The following is a 15,727-nucleotide window of genomic DNA, read 5'->3' on the forward strand; positions in this document are numbered from 1 at the left end:
ACTCACTGGGGTGCTGAAGTGCTACACTATTCAGGAAGAGTGGTGGATGAGGAAACAAGTGGGCATGTGAACCGAACAGAAGAATTTCGTTGACCATGTTTTAAAATGTGTGAGGAGGAGGCAGCTTTAGACCGAGCTACATGAAGCACACTCTAGAAAGCTGGATAATGTGATACACAGGACACAAGCTATAGATGAGCTGTAGCAAGAGAACTGAAAAAGGAGAACACTAAGGGATAAACTAAGGTAGATCATGCTATCAAGCAGGAGGCTATGATCAACAGTAGCCAACCTTCCAGGCTCCCCTCTCCTCCTCCTAGTTTAGGAAAATAATGGAAGCCCCATTCTTGGGAATCTTTCTGAATACAGATTCAAAGGGCTCTCTGCTGAGCTTCTCTCTTTTGAGCTTGCAGTAGTGGGTTCATATGTGTCAAGACAAAAATAATCTATTGCTTGTATTAGTCAAATTTGTTTCTTAATTGAAAAGCCTTCCATCATTGACTTAGACTCAGAGAATTAAAAAAAAAAAAAATAAAAGAGAAGAAAAAAAAAATCTGTGTGAAAAATGCTTACAGGAGAAATGTAAATTCTCCTGTAATGTAAATTCTCTCTTACAGGAGAAATGTAAATTTCTAACGTAAAAGTTTGAAAGCTCTGGACATTTGTGTTGTGTTGTTTAGGAAACCTGGGCTTATAATCACAGTTACTTGTGGTATCAGTGTCTTGGCAGGCCAAGGACAAAGCAGTAACTTAAACCCAGCTGTTTCACACATGTGCAATAAGGAGACTGGAATGAATTCCTACAGTACAAATAATACCTCGCAGCCAGTAACCTTATAACCAGAGTCATAGCCTGAACCCAGATTACTTTTTATCTCCCAAAACACTGTTACTTGTTCAAGCAATAAAAATATCCTGATGGTTGTTTTTTAGTTTTTCCCGCATTGTCTTATTTGTTATAAGACATTTTTATTCTGGGAAATAATTCTCATCCTTGTAGAATACAACATTCTTGCCTGAGAAGCTGAACAGAAAAATGGTCAAATGATTTTTTCTGCCTACTATATTGCTAAAGGACTCAAAAATAAGCTGCTGTTTTTCAGGAGCTTTACTTGTATAAATGAATGAAATAATACTTAATCTACTTTTGGATCACTTTAGTAGCTGAACAGTTCATATATGAAGCAGCATCAGGGAAGTCAGTGAAGGCCCCACAAAAAACACCGCGATTCCTATTCCATGTTTTAACATGTGGTGTTTAGTACTATGAAAAGGGAGACAATAATGAATCACTTTAATGCATGGTTGGTCAGTAGAATATAGAGACTAAAGTATAAAGCATTTGATTTTGGCTAGAGAAAGGAGAAAAAGAAAGTCACCAGGCATGGTTCTGACTTACCTATCTGGATTGTCAGCAGCACAGACAGAGTCAATTAGTCCTACATCGAGTGTACCCTATAAACAAATATCCAGTCAGAAGAGGAGGAAGACATTTACTATTACATTACTCACAGTAGTCTCCTCAGAGACAGGCAACAGGAGCAGCAGCTTTGATCACGCAAAATGAACTGCAGATTTGGGCATCAGTTTCTCTTAACCATTAAAACTGCTGAGGGGAAAACTAAGAGACTCAGATAAACAGATCCAATAAAAGATTATCTCTAGTTAAGCTGGAGGCAGCTCAAAAACTGCTCTTATTTTTCTATGCTTCCAAACCTGCTTGAATTTTTCACCTAAAAGTGCCATCCCAATATAAATGGCATCCTCTCAGAATGAACTTCTGAAGCCATTAAGCAGAAGTTTTTATTTCCCTTTGCTTGATAGTAGGTTCCAAATTTATCCCACTTATTCCCAGTGTATGTTGTATAGAATGATAAATGCAGGACCAGAGAAATCTCCAATTTTCTACTCCTGGGTTTTTAATTTACTCATTAACTGTATCTTTGCAAAACTTCAAACGCAAGCATACACTGTGGTATGATAGGGAACTGGACCAGAAAAAAACACCCTCAAAACCAACACTCATTTTTCATCAAGGTGAATGACGGGAGAGGAATCAGAAGTCAGACTCTCCTCTCATATAGCTACAGGGTCAAGGACATGGAGCTTCTAGCCAGTGTCACAGCTACCACTGCATTTAAGGAAACCCAGGTTGTGACTCTCAGAAGCTGCGGCCACCACAGTGCTCCTTGTTTTCTAAGAAATACTTGCTTTGACAAGTTCTTCAGATTTAGACTTACCACAGCATTCTGTGGGTTTGCCTGCTCATCATGCATCTCTCGGATCTCTTGCTCTGTGGACGCATGGACTTGACTCAGTACACTAAACCACTGGCTGTGAAGAGAAAGGCAGCAGTGTAAGTAAAATGTTGCTTCTGCACAAGCCTTTTGTCACCTTTGTTCTGCAGAGATCTAGCAGGTTCTGCAGGTTTTTGAAATTGCTTAAGATTCCTTTTGTTAACATGCATAAAAGCAGCAAGGCTTTATGTCAGTTCAAGTAGCACAGGGTACAAACAAGCCCCTCCAGATCTCCCATCCAAGCTCATGTCATACCCTTCTTCCTAAAGACAAATACCTTGTACAAAAAGTGGCATCTCTGAAAAACTGGCAGTAAGCACACTGAAACATCTGAGTACTTAGAGAGCATTTATAACACATTCCACACATTTCATCTGGAAAAAAATACATTACTAGCTACACACAAAGCCTGTAATGGGAAACCCAACGTTCAGATTATAAATTCTCCTGCACTGATAGCGTGACTGGGAATAGTTTCTTACAATGATACTTCTGCAAAGACCACCCAAGTCCATCAAGTCCTCTGCAGAAGCACAATTGAGAGGGGAAAAAGAATAAAAACCCCAAGCAAATACCTCTACATTTTTTGTTCCCTATGGAGCATTGGAAAGTCCAGCTGCTGGAAGGACCAGTGAAGTTGAACCAGAGACAATCTGTGCCACTCCAGTAGCCTTGTATATATCCACAACAGGAAAACCAGCAGAGAGGTTTCCAGTACTTCAGCCCCTACCGCTGAGCAACAATTGCAGAAGGATTTTATTCCAACCACACCTTCTGCTTCTGGGAAATCTCTACCCTCCTGGCACTTGTATATGATAAAGCTCAACTGCTCTAAGCAATCCCACTGAAATCTGAGGGCAGAGCATGGCCTGTTCAGCAGGTTCCTGAATGCCATTCTTTGAGATATGAATTTGCCATTCTAATGAAAACCACCTGGGGCCAAGTTTTCAGAGGGCTCAAAAGCCCAGCTTTTAAAACAGACTCCTCACTTTTCTGCAGAGGCTTCTCCACCACCACCAGGTTGAGGAAACAAATGCAAAACTATAAATATAAAAAAATATAAAGCTATCTTTTCTGCAAGTGCTTATAGTCACAGAATTGATGCCTATGACACTGAAGTGCTGCCTCCTTAACTCCAGCACTCAGAAGCCAACTGTTCCCCATAATTTGGATATCTGGAAACCGAACAGCCAAAATAGCTTGAGAAAACCTGTGTAATCTGTCAAACAGTACCATTGCTGCCATATCCTAAATCCTTTCTAACAGCTTATGCTTTCATTAGAAACAATGCAAGGCATGAAGAAAAACAAAGATTTAGAGTGCCTGACAATAAAGAAGATGAGAACATATTTAGTTCTGATTCCTCTGTTAAGACTCAGAGATACCCAGAGAGAGGTTGTGCTTAACACTTACTTTGCTGGATGTAAGACAAGGTCACTGAAAACCCCTCAAAACGAGGGAAGGGTCATCTAAAGAGAAGGAACCATCAGCTGAAGAAAACTAAACCCCATCTACCAAAAGATTCCCACAAATTAAATTCAGCTTCCCTTTTTGGGTTCAGGAATTGCAAATGTATTTAAATGTCAATCTTCTATTTAAAAACAAAAAAAGCCTTCATAGCACTGTATACACTGTTAGTAATAATTTATTATTGGATTTTAAAGAACAATTCAGAGTTTTCAGAATTTCATGTAATCTTTCTGTAAACAATGAAAATGAAATTAATTGTGGCACTTTGCAAAAGACAAAGGCAGATTTTACTCTCCTTTTGATTTCTTCCCTCTCAGGACCTCCTTTGGTTTTCAGCTGAGTCCTAGAACCCAGGGACAGGGAAAAAGACAGAGTAGGGGTTTGAAAGGAATAAACCCTCAGCAATGGCTGCCCACTGAAGCATTACTTCTTTCCTCAAATACACTTCCATGATCAAAATAGTAATACCTCTTTTAGGGGGCATGTCAGGTTTCTCTTGCTTTTTCCCATCATTTGAACAAAAAGCAACCTCACATCATGATCTAGCCCATGTACAAAATATTTTTTTTCAATAGCAAATCCAGAACCAACACAGTCCAATAATTTCATACTTCACTTTTAACAATGCCAAACATTAACGAGGCTTTTTCTTAAGCCCATCTGCAAATCCTTACACACCTCCCTCATTAAAGTTTTCTGGGATGACTGAGAAAAAAGAAACATGAAATACACTGGTAAGAAGTATTTAATCTGGATGGTGTGTTATGAGTACTATACACAACAATAGCGTATAGTTTCTCCTCCTCCACATTTAAGAAAAAAATGAGAGATGCATGACAACAGACAAGTCTTTATGCTGATCATTTCTTATTGGCCCCTAGGGCATGCACACAAGTCTAACAGAAGAGACTTTAGCTAAGCCTTCATTTTAAAATATACTCACATCACACAAGAATCTTAACAATAAGTACTGAAAAGCTCATACTTATTTCAAGGGTAATTTTAAGGATGCCTAAAAAATGAAAAATGATTCTGCATTGTAGGCATTGCTACATTTATACTCAGGGTTCTGTGATACAGGAAGGTATTATACCTTTAAAAAGAATGGAATACAAAGCAACTTTCAAGGCTTCAGAGCAAAACTAGCTCAAGTGATGTTGACATAGGCATCCTGTATTCTGGCCTTGGGGCAGCAAGGCAGTGGGTAATAAGCTTTGATTACTAAGTTCACTTTATTTAAATGCTTGATTTTTATGGGCAAGCATATTATTATCTCATATGAACTGTAGTGTGGGGATTTTTTTTTTTAAAAAAAAGATGTACTACAACTGATCTGACAAGTCAAGCTCGCTCCTCACCTACCACTCTCCCCTTACAGTCTGATATGGATCCTTTAGCAACAAAAGCAAGACCCTTTTTAAATCAGCAGAAAGCGAAACACTCTGTTGCACACTCTTCTTATTAATGAACACACTTTCACTCAAAAACCAGTGACCACATTACAACCTTTATCTGAAAAAATTTTAGGCTCTGCTTAGGCAAACAGACCCCAACCCTAAAGAACAGTACTTTATTTCAGGCAGGTTACAGCGTCTTAAATATTGATATAATCTATGCAGCTAAACACAGCAGGCTAATGCACAAGACAAGCATCAATGGCTGATGACTGCCTCTCTACAGACATACTGTATTTCAGAAAGTTAATAAATGGGTAACAGCCAAGTTCTAGGCAAATTTTCATTGGCAGTCTGACTCTTCCCAGGAATGTTCTGCCACAAGATTTTCTTCTCAGCAGGCCTTCTGAAAAAGTGTTAAATGCAATGTGTATCGCACAGCCTGAATATTTTGTAACAGTGGGCAAACAAATTAATGACAAGCACAAGGCGGAATGGCATAGAGGTTAAAAAAGGGCAAGGGCAAGGGCAAGAAAGGGCAAGAAAAAGGCTTGATGATTTTCATACCTTGCATCCTCAGGAGACTCAGCAATTAAGTGGTAGGTCCTATCACCCATTATTAGATCAATACCATTTTCTTTGCCTGTATTATCAACAATCTCTCTGAAAAGAAGCCAACACCAAGACTGAGCATTAGCGATTGTCAAGACTTTGAAAATTCTGTTCTGCTGAGAGGCTCACAAACTACTGATACTTAAAATAACAGCAGTCAGCCTTAATCAGGTTCATTTGCAAGACTCACAATGTGATTTATCAGACAGTATTAATTCACCAAACCATAGCTGTTGTGTTTTCTGCCTATATGGTACAAATATTCAAACTACTATGAATGTCACTATACCAAGTTGACTATTCTGTTATTGTTTTAATAAGAACTAAAGAAAAAGCATTATCAAACCTCAAGAGAGGCAAGGATAACTGATTTGAGAAATGGATATATTTCTGAACTGATTGCATACCCAAGTAATTTTTGGAGTGGTAAAAAGAAAGCTCTTGAAGATTAAAAACAAAAAGCAAACAGAACCTGGATTAGTGATTCTGTGTGGTTGTGAGTTAGCATAAAGACAATTCCAAATACGACTTCCAGAAAAAGCTGACTCATCTGCTGAAAAATTACATCTTTCTAATTTGTAGTTTGGACATCTAAGTATCGATATATTAAATAATCATGAACACAAAGCACATGATTTTTAAGAAGTAATTTAAGTATTACATCAGGTTTTCCTGAAGCTTAAGAAAGCAACTTGATTTCCTTTTTGCTGTTTTACTGTATTTGTCTGAAGCTTATTATTTCCTTAACTAGCTAGACTTCCTTATCAGCTATACTATTCTCATAAATCTCTATCCTATAAACAATATATACGAGCTCTACTTATCAGACTCATGAGGACAATTTATCTGCTATTAAAACAAAAAGCTGTAATTCTGTACTGTTTTCTTTAATTTGGCTTCCTTCCCTCCCAATAACAGTGTTCAACAGAATACCTCCCTGTTCTGTGTTTTAAGTGAATCTGCCTAAGATTTATTTAATTTGAATGGGGTGTCTAATATGGAGTGGTGAAATATGTAAGTTGCATGATATGTTAGGAATGCACTCAGTGAATATTAAAGTTACCTAGAAAAGCTATTGCTTATTTCTCATGACATACAGGTCTTTAAATACAAGTACCCTTTCTTTTAGCTATTTTATACATGAATAGTCATTGATTGAACCTACAGTTCAAGTTAGGTTCAACAACCTTTACCTGACAACTTTAAAGGTATGTTCAGCAAAGAACTTCTATAGGGCACAGTCAATGAAACAATGTGTTGATAACAAAAAATAAAGGCTTTAAACACATTAGAAAAATATGCTAAATAAATGCTATGGTACATGAGAGAGTCAAATTCAGTTTCAACAAAAAAAGTTGTGGTGGGAACGTCAGTCTCTATTCAGAGATTTACTTGACAGCCAGCAGCCCACTGGTTTTACAAGAGCAAGTCAGGAAGCTCACTGAAACTATTTACTTTGTCCTACCTGAAATCAGGCTCAAGCCAGGACTTCCAAAGAAAAGATTAATCTAAGCTTTCAATTTAGTTTAGGTACTCTGTTAAATTAACAAAATAAAATGGATAGTTGCAGATTATAAGGAGCAGAGTGGAAACAAGTGCTACAGCCATTTCTATTTTTCTCTACTTTGGAAGAAAGCTTAGGTACACTTTTATACAGAAATGAGACTACCAATGTTAGCACACTCTCATTTTTAAATTAGTTAGATAATCCCTAAGTTCATAAAGCATACTGACTGTCTAGAAGGGAAAATACCATCCCGTAGAAAACTTTTTTGATGCATGCTTCAGGAAGCATAGAATTTTAAGGAATTTAGTTAGCAAGACATAAGTTATTAAGTTAGGTTTAGTAATTCTATTCTTTTTAAATGAATATATGCATTTTAAAGAGTTTTCTACCACTACCACAATTATTTCAAACATTAAAAAAATTGTAAGTGCATACAGAAGATACAGCTTTGACCCATGCTAACTTAAATATATTCAGGGCCTGTTTATTCCACCCTCTCCATTCTAGGTTTGCCTGCAGCTATGGACTTGGCAACATGCCCCAAATTTCCTTGGGAATCATTACAGACTAAGTAGGGCCTCTAGTCTGGGAGAAAGCATAGATGGGTTCATTATAGCAGCAGTTTTCTGAAGTATTAGGCACTGGCTTAGCTCTGGAGGACTCTGTAGACTTAAGAGAGAGCCAAGCAAGGACAACACTTGCTTTCAATACCTTCAACACACACACTCTCATGCTTGCATTCACACAATTTGAAGGCAGGGCACTCAACATCTTCCCAGATTAAACCCCAAGAAGTATTTAGGAGGATCTATGGCTAACATATAAACACATATAAACCTACTTGGCTGTTCGGACATCAATGGCACCCTTTAGCTTTTCTTCACTGTCATTTTCAAAGTACATCAACCTGGACTGTCTGAGAACAAACCATCGTTTCTTCCAGTTCCTTCTGGAAAGCGTAGATGATCCACCCCCCTTTTTGTGAAGCCAACCCTGCTTAAGTGCTTCCTGCTTGGAACGAAACCACAGGAAGGTCTCATCTTTCAGGACACACCAGCGTCGCTTCCATGTGTTTATTAAGCCACCTGGCAGGAGAGACAGATGTGGGCTTATACATAGTTAAGACAAACAATTATACTATACAACAGAAGCTGTGACCAAACTAACGCTGGAAGATGCTGACCAACAATGCTGTACTTAAACTGAGTCTCTGCTGTAAGCCAAAGATCTCATTTTTGCATATCCTTAAGGCCATCAATATTGTTGACAATCTAAAGACCCTTAAATTATAAATTATAATAAATCTCTATATAACAAAAACATATATGTAACATACATATAATTATATATACTTATACATATCATAGATATAATAAATAATAAATTATTAAAAAGTCTTATTGCATATGAGAATCAGATCTTTAACACTGTTTCCAATGTATCTCAATGATCATCTAAGAGAAGTTTAGTGTTAAAATCTTTCCTCTCTCCAGGTTATTAGGAGGTAAAAATGTTCAACCCAAAACCACAAAACCCGGAAAAGCTATACTCAGAGTAGGAAATATACCAGTGTGAGCTCAGTCATACCGACGTGTGGCTATACTGTCTCAACTTCTTGTGAGTTTTGTTACAGTAGACAATACACCTTGCACTGTAGCTACATCACAGTCATAAAAACCTTAATCAAACCAATATACTCCTGTCATTCCACAAAAACTTATTGCTAACTATGTCAGAAAGTAAAAGCCATGCTAGTGATGACTGCATTATTTTTCACACAGACACTCTATGCACACATTCATCACTGCTCCTATTCCAGGAAAATAAGCTATGCTACAGTGATGGGTATCATACAAGGATTCATCTAGATTATAATTTACTATCAATCATCAGAAGATAAAACCAAGAATCTTAACCAGAGAACTCCTGTGTATATTCTTTCAGAGTCTCTCACGCCCCTTGGCTACACATATCCTTCTTTGTGTCTTTCGGATCCAAAATGAAAGTCGACTGAGGTCACTAAAACTGGTCTGCAATGCAGAATGCTGTCTATGTTACAAGGTTTTGGGAGCAGGAATCAGCTTTCCTCAAAATTTGGTACAATCTGACTTTGTGAGTTATTTGGCTATATTTATACTGGATATTCCATTGTTTACGAGCCAGCAAAGATGTAAAATGAAACAGAGGCAGCCCAAAATGTTGATGTTCCTTTGCAGAGGGGAAAACACTGCTAGATGTAAGCCACTGCAAGTAACTTAATTTGAGAGCAGCTCAAATTAAGTTAAGTTACTTTTCCATCACCCTTTGAAAAATAAGAAAATGGCTTAACTCTACAGGAATTGGAGTGCAAGGTATAATAAACATTTCCAGTTATTTTGTGTATTTAGCAAATTCTGATTCACCCAGTACCTTTCATGTACAGAAAGCTGTGAAAGTAGGGCAGGCTGACACAGCTATAGACTGAATCCCTCCGGTAGGAAAGTTCATCATCTGTATCAAACCTGGAGTCAAAATCTTCTTCGCTGTCCTCGAACTACAGAAGAAAGGAAATAAAGGTAAAATGATCTCTCAGGAAAGAGTTTAGATAGAATTGTTAGAAGCCTTCAGCTAAAACATTTTATGATGTATTGAAAGAACATGATTCCTCACTGGTTTTCATCCAGCTAACAAAGGAAGGAGTACATCGTAGTAAGTTGCAGCTTGAACTGTTTGATTACACACTAGCCCTAATGTCATGTAACAAATCTATGAAACAGCTTTGTAGCTGCTCAGGAAAGTGATCCCTTTGCAAGAGCACGGCCAGGGTATGCTACCTTGTGCTACCTCCCTCCATCATTGAAGTGCTGTGGGTAACAGTTTAGAGAAGTCTTGGAAAAGAAACATATCCCACAAGCTGTGGTAATAGCTTTCCTCCACCCTCGCCTCAAATAATCAGAATTTCTGTTCTGTATCTGACACACACCCAGTGTCAAGCAACAGGAAGGGGTCCTCAACAGAGACAGCTAAAAGCATTCTCCTTTTAGGCAAGAACTGTCAACTTATCCCAACAACCGTGATGGCTCTTTGACTGGTTTCCATTACCTCAACCATAATAGATATTTTCGTGTTAACATTTTCCTTCCAAATAAGTCAGTGTTGCTGAAATACTTTTTCGCTTTCCCAGCCACACAGTCTCACAGAAGTATTCTGCGAGTGGTTGAGGAAATCATATTCTTCCAAAAATACTTGTAAGAGTGAAGCCCTCAGTATACTCGGTAAACAGCACTGAAAAAGAGCTCTTCAGTATGAGTGTCTGCCTCACTAATTCTAATATTTGCCATCATGTGAAATTTACTCTCCAAGTCATCTCAAAATACACCTGGCATTTCAGTGACTTCTGCAAGCAGCTTATTCCATACTGTTGCAACTTGCACGCATAACTGAATCTGTTTTTTTCTGAAATCAATTCCCCACCATGCTATCGAAAACACACACACAGAGAAGAATTTTGCTTATGAATTGCACCCAAGGCCATGCACTGAGTTTGTCACCAAATAACGTGCAGTTCTGCATTAAAACAGACGGAACCATATCCTTGCATAAGCCTAGGACTGCAAGCAGCATCTGAGCTGCCTCTAACTCTAATGCACTCACCCCAGTGGCATCTAGATGGCAACAGACAACTATGTCCATATGCAGTCTAAGCAAGTCAAACTACACAACGCAGACATTTGTAAGAACAGCTACAGTGACTCTAGGGCTGCAGAGTGGAAAAAAATAACCAGAAAGCACATATCAATTATTAGATAATAAAAACAATGATACTTACAGAAGACTGAGCTCCTTCAGAGCTAAATCGGTATGCTCCAGAACTGTTGTATGTCCCCACTGAGCATCGGTAGTCCGGTGACCACTGGCTACTGTGCGAATTAGAGAAGGTCACACTGCTACCAGAAGTAATAGCACCATCTTCATAATCATCTTGGTCGTAATCATAGTCTCCATCGGGAGAAATAAGTTCCACAGAATTCGGGGGTCTACACGATACATTTTCTGGCATGCAGTATGTGGATTCACCACTTGAAGAGTTGTGGAGACTGACTGTATCATGGGTAGGAGGTATAAGCATGGTGTTGCTAGCAGCAGGAATTGTTGGCACCACAGTATCATTCATATAGGGATCCTCTTCTGAGGAATCATCGCTTGTTCTGATGCCACTGGTCCTTTGATCAGAATGGCCATGCTCGCTTGGGTTGGGCGAATCCTTAAATGCATCGTCATCAGCTTCAAAGCCCTCATCTACCTCCTCCTCAGGATATGGCTGGCTGAAGTTAAAATTGGGCTTTTCACTGCAGGCATTTCCAGTCTGTTCAGTCAGCTCAGCAGGATACCCATTGCCTACAGAGAGAGACCTCTCAATGTTTCGGACACATTCATCAATCTCATCAAAGTTCAGAGATTCCAGGAACTCCTGGGCTGCTCGACATGCTTCGTCCTCCAGCCGCCGGAGTTCCTCATCTCGAAGCTGCTGCAGCCTCTGTAATGAAGCCTCTGTCAAGGACAGCTCCTGCTGCTTCTTCACGCGCTGCAGGTCTTCAATTTCTTTTTCCAGACGCAGGATTTCTTCTACCTGCCTGCTTTCTTTCTGCTTCTCCACCTCTTGCTTCAGCTCTGCCTCCTTCTGGGCTTTCTGAATGGCTGCCAGTTCCTGCTTCTTTCTTTCTTCTTCAGCCTGCATTCAAAATAAAATTTAAAAAAATAAAATAAAATAAAACCTCCCAGTGCAAGATTCCTTTTTAAAATTATTTCCAAAGCACTATGCTCCCACCATGCTGTTCATTTAAAAGGACCCTTATTCTTTCATCAGAAAGAAAAGGAAAGAAAAAGAAAAACGAAAGTATGATTACATTTGCTCGCAGATACTGGAAAGCTCAAGTATGTGCACAAAGTTCAATCTTTGCCAGAAATTAAATGAAGCATGAGGTGAAAGAAATTTCCATGCAAACAACTGTATCAAGTTTCCTTTGGCTTTATCTGCCAACTGCTGTAATAAGTTTAGTTTAAATGCCACAGATGCCTTTTATTTTTTTAATGGCTGGGTTGAGATAGTCAAATAAACAGGATGGCTGAAAGCATTAAGAATATCATTTACCTGCTGGGCAAGACGCTCTGCTTCTTGCCTTTGTCTTTCCCTAAAAGTGAGGGGAGAAAAGAAGTTAGTAAATGAAGCCCAACATAAGCTCATCACATACCTTCGCTAGGGCAATAGCTCAACTTGAGAGATATCATCTGCCTCATGGAAAAGATAGCCAAAAATAAGGTCACCAAGGATATGTTTGTGAATATGAAACTACCATAACGGCCACATGCATCTTTTAGCAAAAGAAGCAAAGGTTTCCAAAATCACTTGGTCAAGAATAGCCTGAAACAAATGCTATTCAGAGCAAAACCTAATATGGCACAGACAGGAGAGTGATGGAAACAGCATACTGCACCTTTCTTCCTCCTCTTTTCTTCTTTCCTCCTCTTGTCTCCGCTTCTCCTCTAGTCGCTCCCTGTAAACACGTCGAGCAAGCTGGCCTCGCCGCTGCTTCTGAAGGATTATGGCTGCTTTCTTCAGGCACAGGAACTTTTTCCTACCGCAGAATGCTCTGTAGTTCTTCTGTATCACAACCACATAGTAGAGAATCTTTCTATACCGCTTTCTGGGAGAAAAAGAAAAAACAAATTTCTAAGGAAACAAGGAACTAACGAGCAGTCGCGAGAGGTCTTGCCGTGGTGACCTGCAATAATGAGCCCATGGTAGTAAAACAATTTATTATTTCTAGCTCTGTGATTGTTTCCCCATTCTTGTTCACATTCTCCTCCCTAGGAGAGGAAAGAGATTATCTCATTTCTATGACAGTGCTGTCTGTGTCTTCATTAAGGAAATGCACATTACTTGTCTTACATGTTCTTATGCCCCTGATGAGGAGATGCTAAAAGGACAGCTCTGTGCATGTGCGTGCATACATGCAAAGAAAGAATATACATACATAGTCATCCCACATCTCTGAAAAGAAAGATCATGAACAGCAGGATAGCTCTGTCATTAAAAAAGGAATATAGTTTTTAAATAACATACTGGTCAGAATGTAAGGACAAGACTAATATACACATGAAGAGAAATTACCTCATTATGCAAACAAGTTTCCTTAAACTGTCCTCAACTGATTCGTAGAAAAAGCAGAGCAATAAACAGATGGGATGAGCAACTCCACCTGATACATAATGCATGAAGCCAGGTAAACAAGTGAAACATTAATCTGTTACCTAATGTCATGGTTCTTTAAGAACCAAATTGATTAGTATTATTTGCTTTCTCTTTTCTTACCATGACAAAGGAAAAATAAAGCTGAATCTCAGCTGGTAACTTGGGGCAGCTCCACCGGGTGCCATCCAGCTAGAGTTCCTACCATGGATCTAATGCCATGATACAATTATATGGATACTGGCTGACCTCCAAACTTCCATACTGTCTTATTCATTATAATTAAAAAAATTCAAACTCCATTTTGTTTCATTCATGGGTCCGGCAAAGATACCAGCTGGTATTTTCAAAAGCCACTTACAGGATTTGGATGCCCAGTCCCTAGGAAAAGTTAAGAACTGTGCCAGAAGTATTTAACTCCATGACACCCCACCCATTTATTCCGAAGCTTAATTATTAATATTCTCATCTAGTCACTTACCGGGCTGCATAACCTAAGATGTGCGCTCGGATAATCATTGCTGCCTTGGTGACTTCCACCTCTCGCTGTTTCTCCAACTTGTGTTCCAAGGACTCCCGGAGAAACACCTACACAAGAAAACCTCTGGCTTAACAACTTGCAGAGAGCATCATATATAAAGGACAGCCAGGGTGCTGCCGATGTCAGTCCGAGCAGCAAGCCCCAGCTTTGAATTCAGAGACAAACATACCATTTCCTCAACAGAAAAGAAAAAAAATAAAACATATTCCTCTTAAAAGAAAATACCTGCAGATGATCCTCTAACTTTGGATTTAAGTGGGAAGAGCCTGATTACAGTAATGGAAATTTTAATTAGGAGCAGAGTTTTCTCAAAAGCAACATAATTACTGGATTCATTAAACAGCCTTTCCCGCCAAAGAGTAACACAGGCCAAAGAAGTTGTAGGACTTAGCATGAACTTCCTGATTTGAGGGGCAGAAATACCACCCCGATAATTTAGCTGTTTCACAGTAACATCAAGCTCCACAACCCCTTACAAGCCTCACTGCTTCAAATGACATTGCTATAAGCCTGCAGGAGCAAGGAGAAATGAGAGTGGTTTCATATGTGGGTTGACTCGACTGTGTTTTCCTGTCGTTACACAGGGAGACAGCTGCCGGGGCCAAACACCCCACCACAGCCGGCCACCCTCCTGCAGACAGACCATTCCCCTGGCTCTCATCCGAGCACTAACCTGGGTCACTCGCCCAGACTGTCTAGTGCCTCTTGAGGCAGCTTTAGCACACGGTATTGACATATATTGAGCTAACCCAGCTTATTTTGCCTTAAATGAATGAAACTGCTTCTCCAGCCAAGCACAGGCATGGGGGATGCAGCTTCCCTCTTCCACCTTCCTTGACGTCTGCTCTTCACTGCACACTCGCAAAGAGGTGAGCTACCTGCTGCCAGCGCTGTTTCCAGGTCTTCTCAACTTTTCCTTCTTGAAGGCTAAGTCTGCTGGTATCAGCTATAGGTGGCAACAGCCTGGCGTGCTGCTGGCTAAGACATGAGCAGCTGGAAATAGCTGGAAAAACTATTTGATTATCTGGGATGAGAGCCAGGCTGCACACCACAACATGGCGATGAGGAAAGTGCACAGATACTGTAGGCTCTGCTAAGGGAGGAGGGCTGCAAAGACGTCTAAAAGCAGGAATGCTTCCTTGAAGTGTTTTGGGTTTTTTCTTGCTGTGAGGGGGAAAAAAAAAAAAAGAAAAAAAAGAAAAAAGAAAAAAAAAGAAAAAGGAAAAAAAAGAAAAAAAGAAAAAAGAAAAAAGAAAAAGGAAAAAGGAAAAAGAAAAAGGAAAAAGGAAAAAGGAAAAAGGAAAAAGGAAAAAGGAAAAAGGAAAAAGGAAAAAGGAAAAAGGAAAAAGGAAAAAGGAAAAAGGAAAAAGGAAAAAGGAAAAAGGAAAAAGGAAAAAGGAAAAAGGAAAAAAGATAAATACAGACTTTTGGGGGTGTTCAAGTAGAAAAAAGGTAGGTTTTCCCTCTGTTTAGGGGAAAAAAAGCCCATCATCAAAGCTAAAGCAGCAGCACCCCTGAGGAGAGGCACAGTTGTGAGTTTTGCATGTAGCTAGGAAGGAACTACATTTTACCACAAATTACCCAACACTAAGGAACATAAAAAGTCCCACAGTTCCAGTATCCGAGTTGCACTGGCAAGCTCTTTCTATATAAAGCTTTTACTCATGGAAAAAGCCT

The 15,727-nt window shown here is 39.3% G+C and overlaps 1 protein-coding gene across 1 annotated transcript in view; it reads right to left on the reverse strand.

Annotated features, from left to right (window-relative positions):
- MYO10 (myosin X) overlaps positions 1-15,727 on the reverse strand; it is a 173,002-nt gene that overhangs the window by 15,485 nt on the left and 141,790 nt on the right. The window contains exons 22-30 of the mRNA XM_072853128.1: positions 13,991-14,097; positions 12,755-12,964; positions 12,412-12,451; positions 11,089-11,991; positions 9,690-9,813; positions 8,122-8,365; positions 5,729-5,824; positions 2,241-2,334; positions 1,400-1,455 (exon numbers count right to left, since the gene is read on the reverse strand). Coding sequence (XP_072709229.1) covers positions 1,400-1,455; positions 2,241-2,334; positions 5,729-5,824; positions 8,122-8,365; positions 9,690-9,813; positions 11,089-11,991; positions 12,412-12,451; positions 12,755-12,964; positions 13,991-14,097 — 1,874 coding nt within the window. The remainder of the gene's footprint in view (positions 1-1,399; positions 1,456-2,240; positions 2,335-5,728; positions 5,825-8,121; positions 8,366-9,689; positions 9,814-11,088; positions 11,992-12,411; positions 12,452-12,754; positions 12,965-13,990; positions 14,098-15,727) is intronic.

The sequence above is a fragment of the Ciconia boyciana genome, chromosome 2 (genome assembly GCF_034638445.1).
Source record: "Ciconia boyciana chromosome 2, ASM3463844v1, whole genome shotgun sequence".
Taxonomy (NCBI): domain Eukaryota; kingdom Metazoa; phylum Chordata; class Aves; order Ciconiiformes; family Ciconiidae; genus Ciconia; species Ciconia boyciana.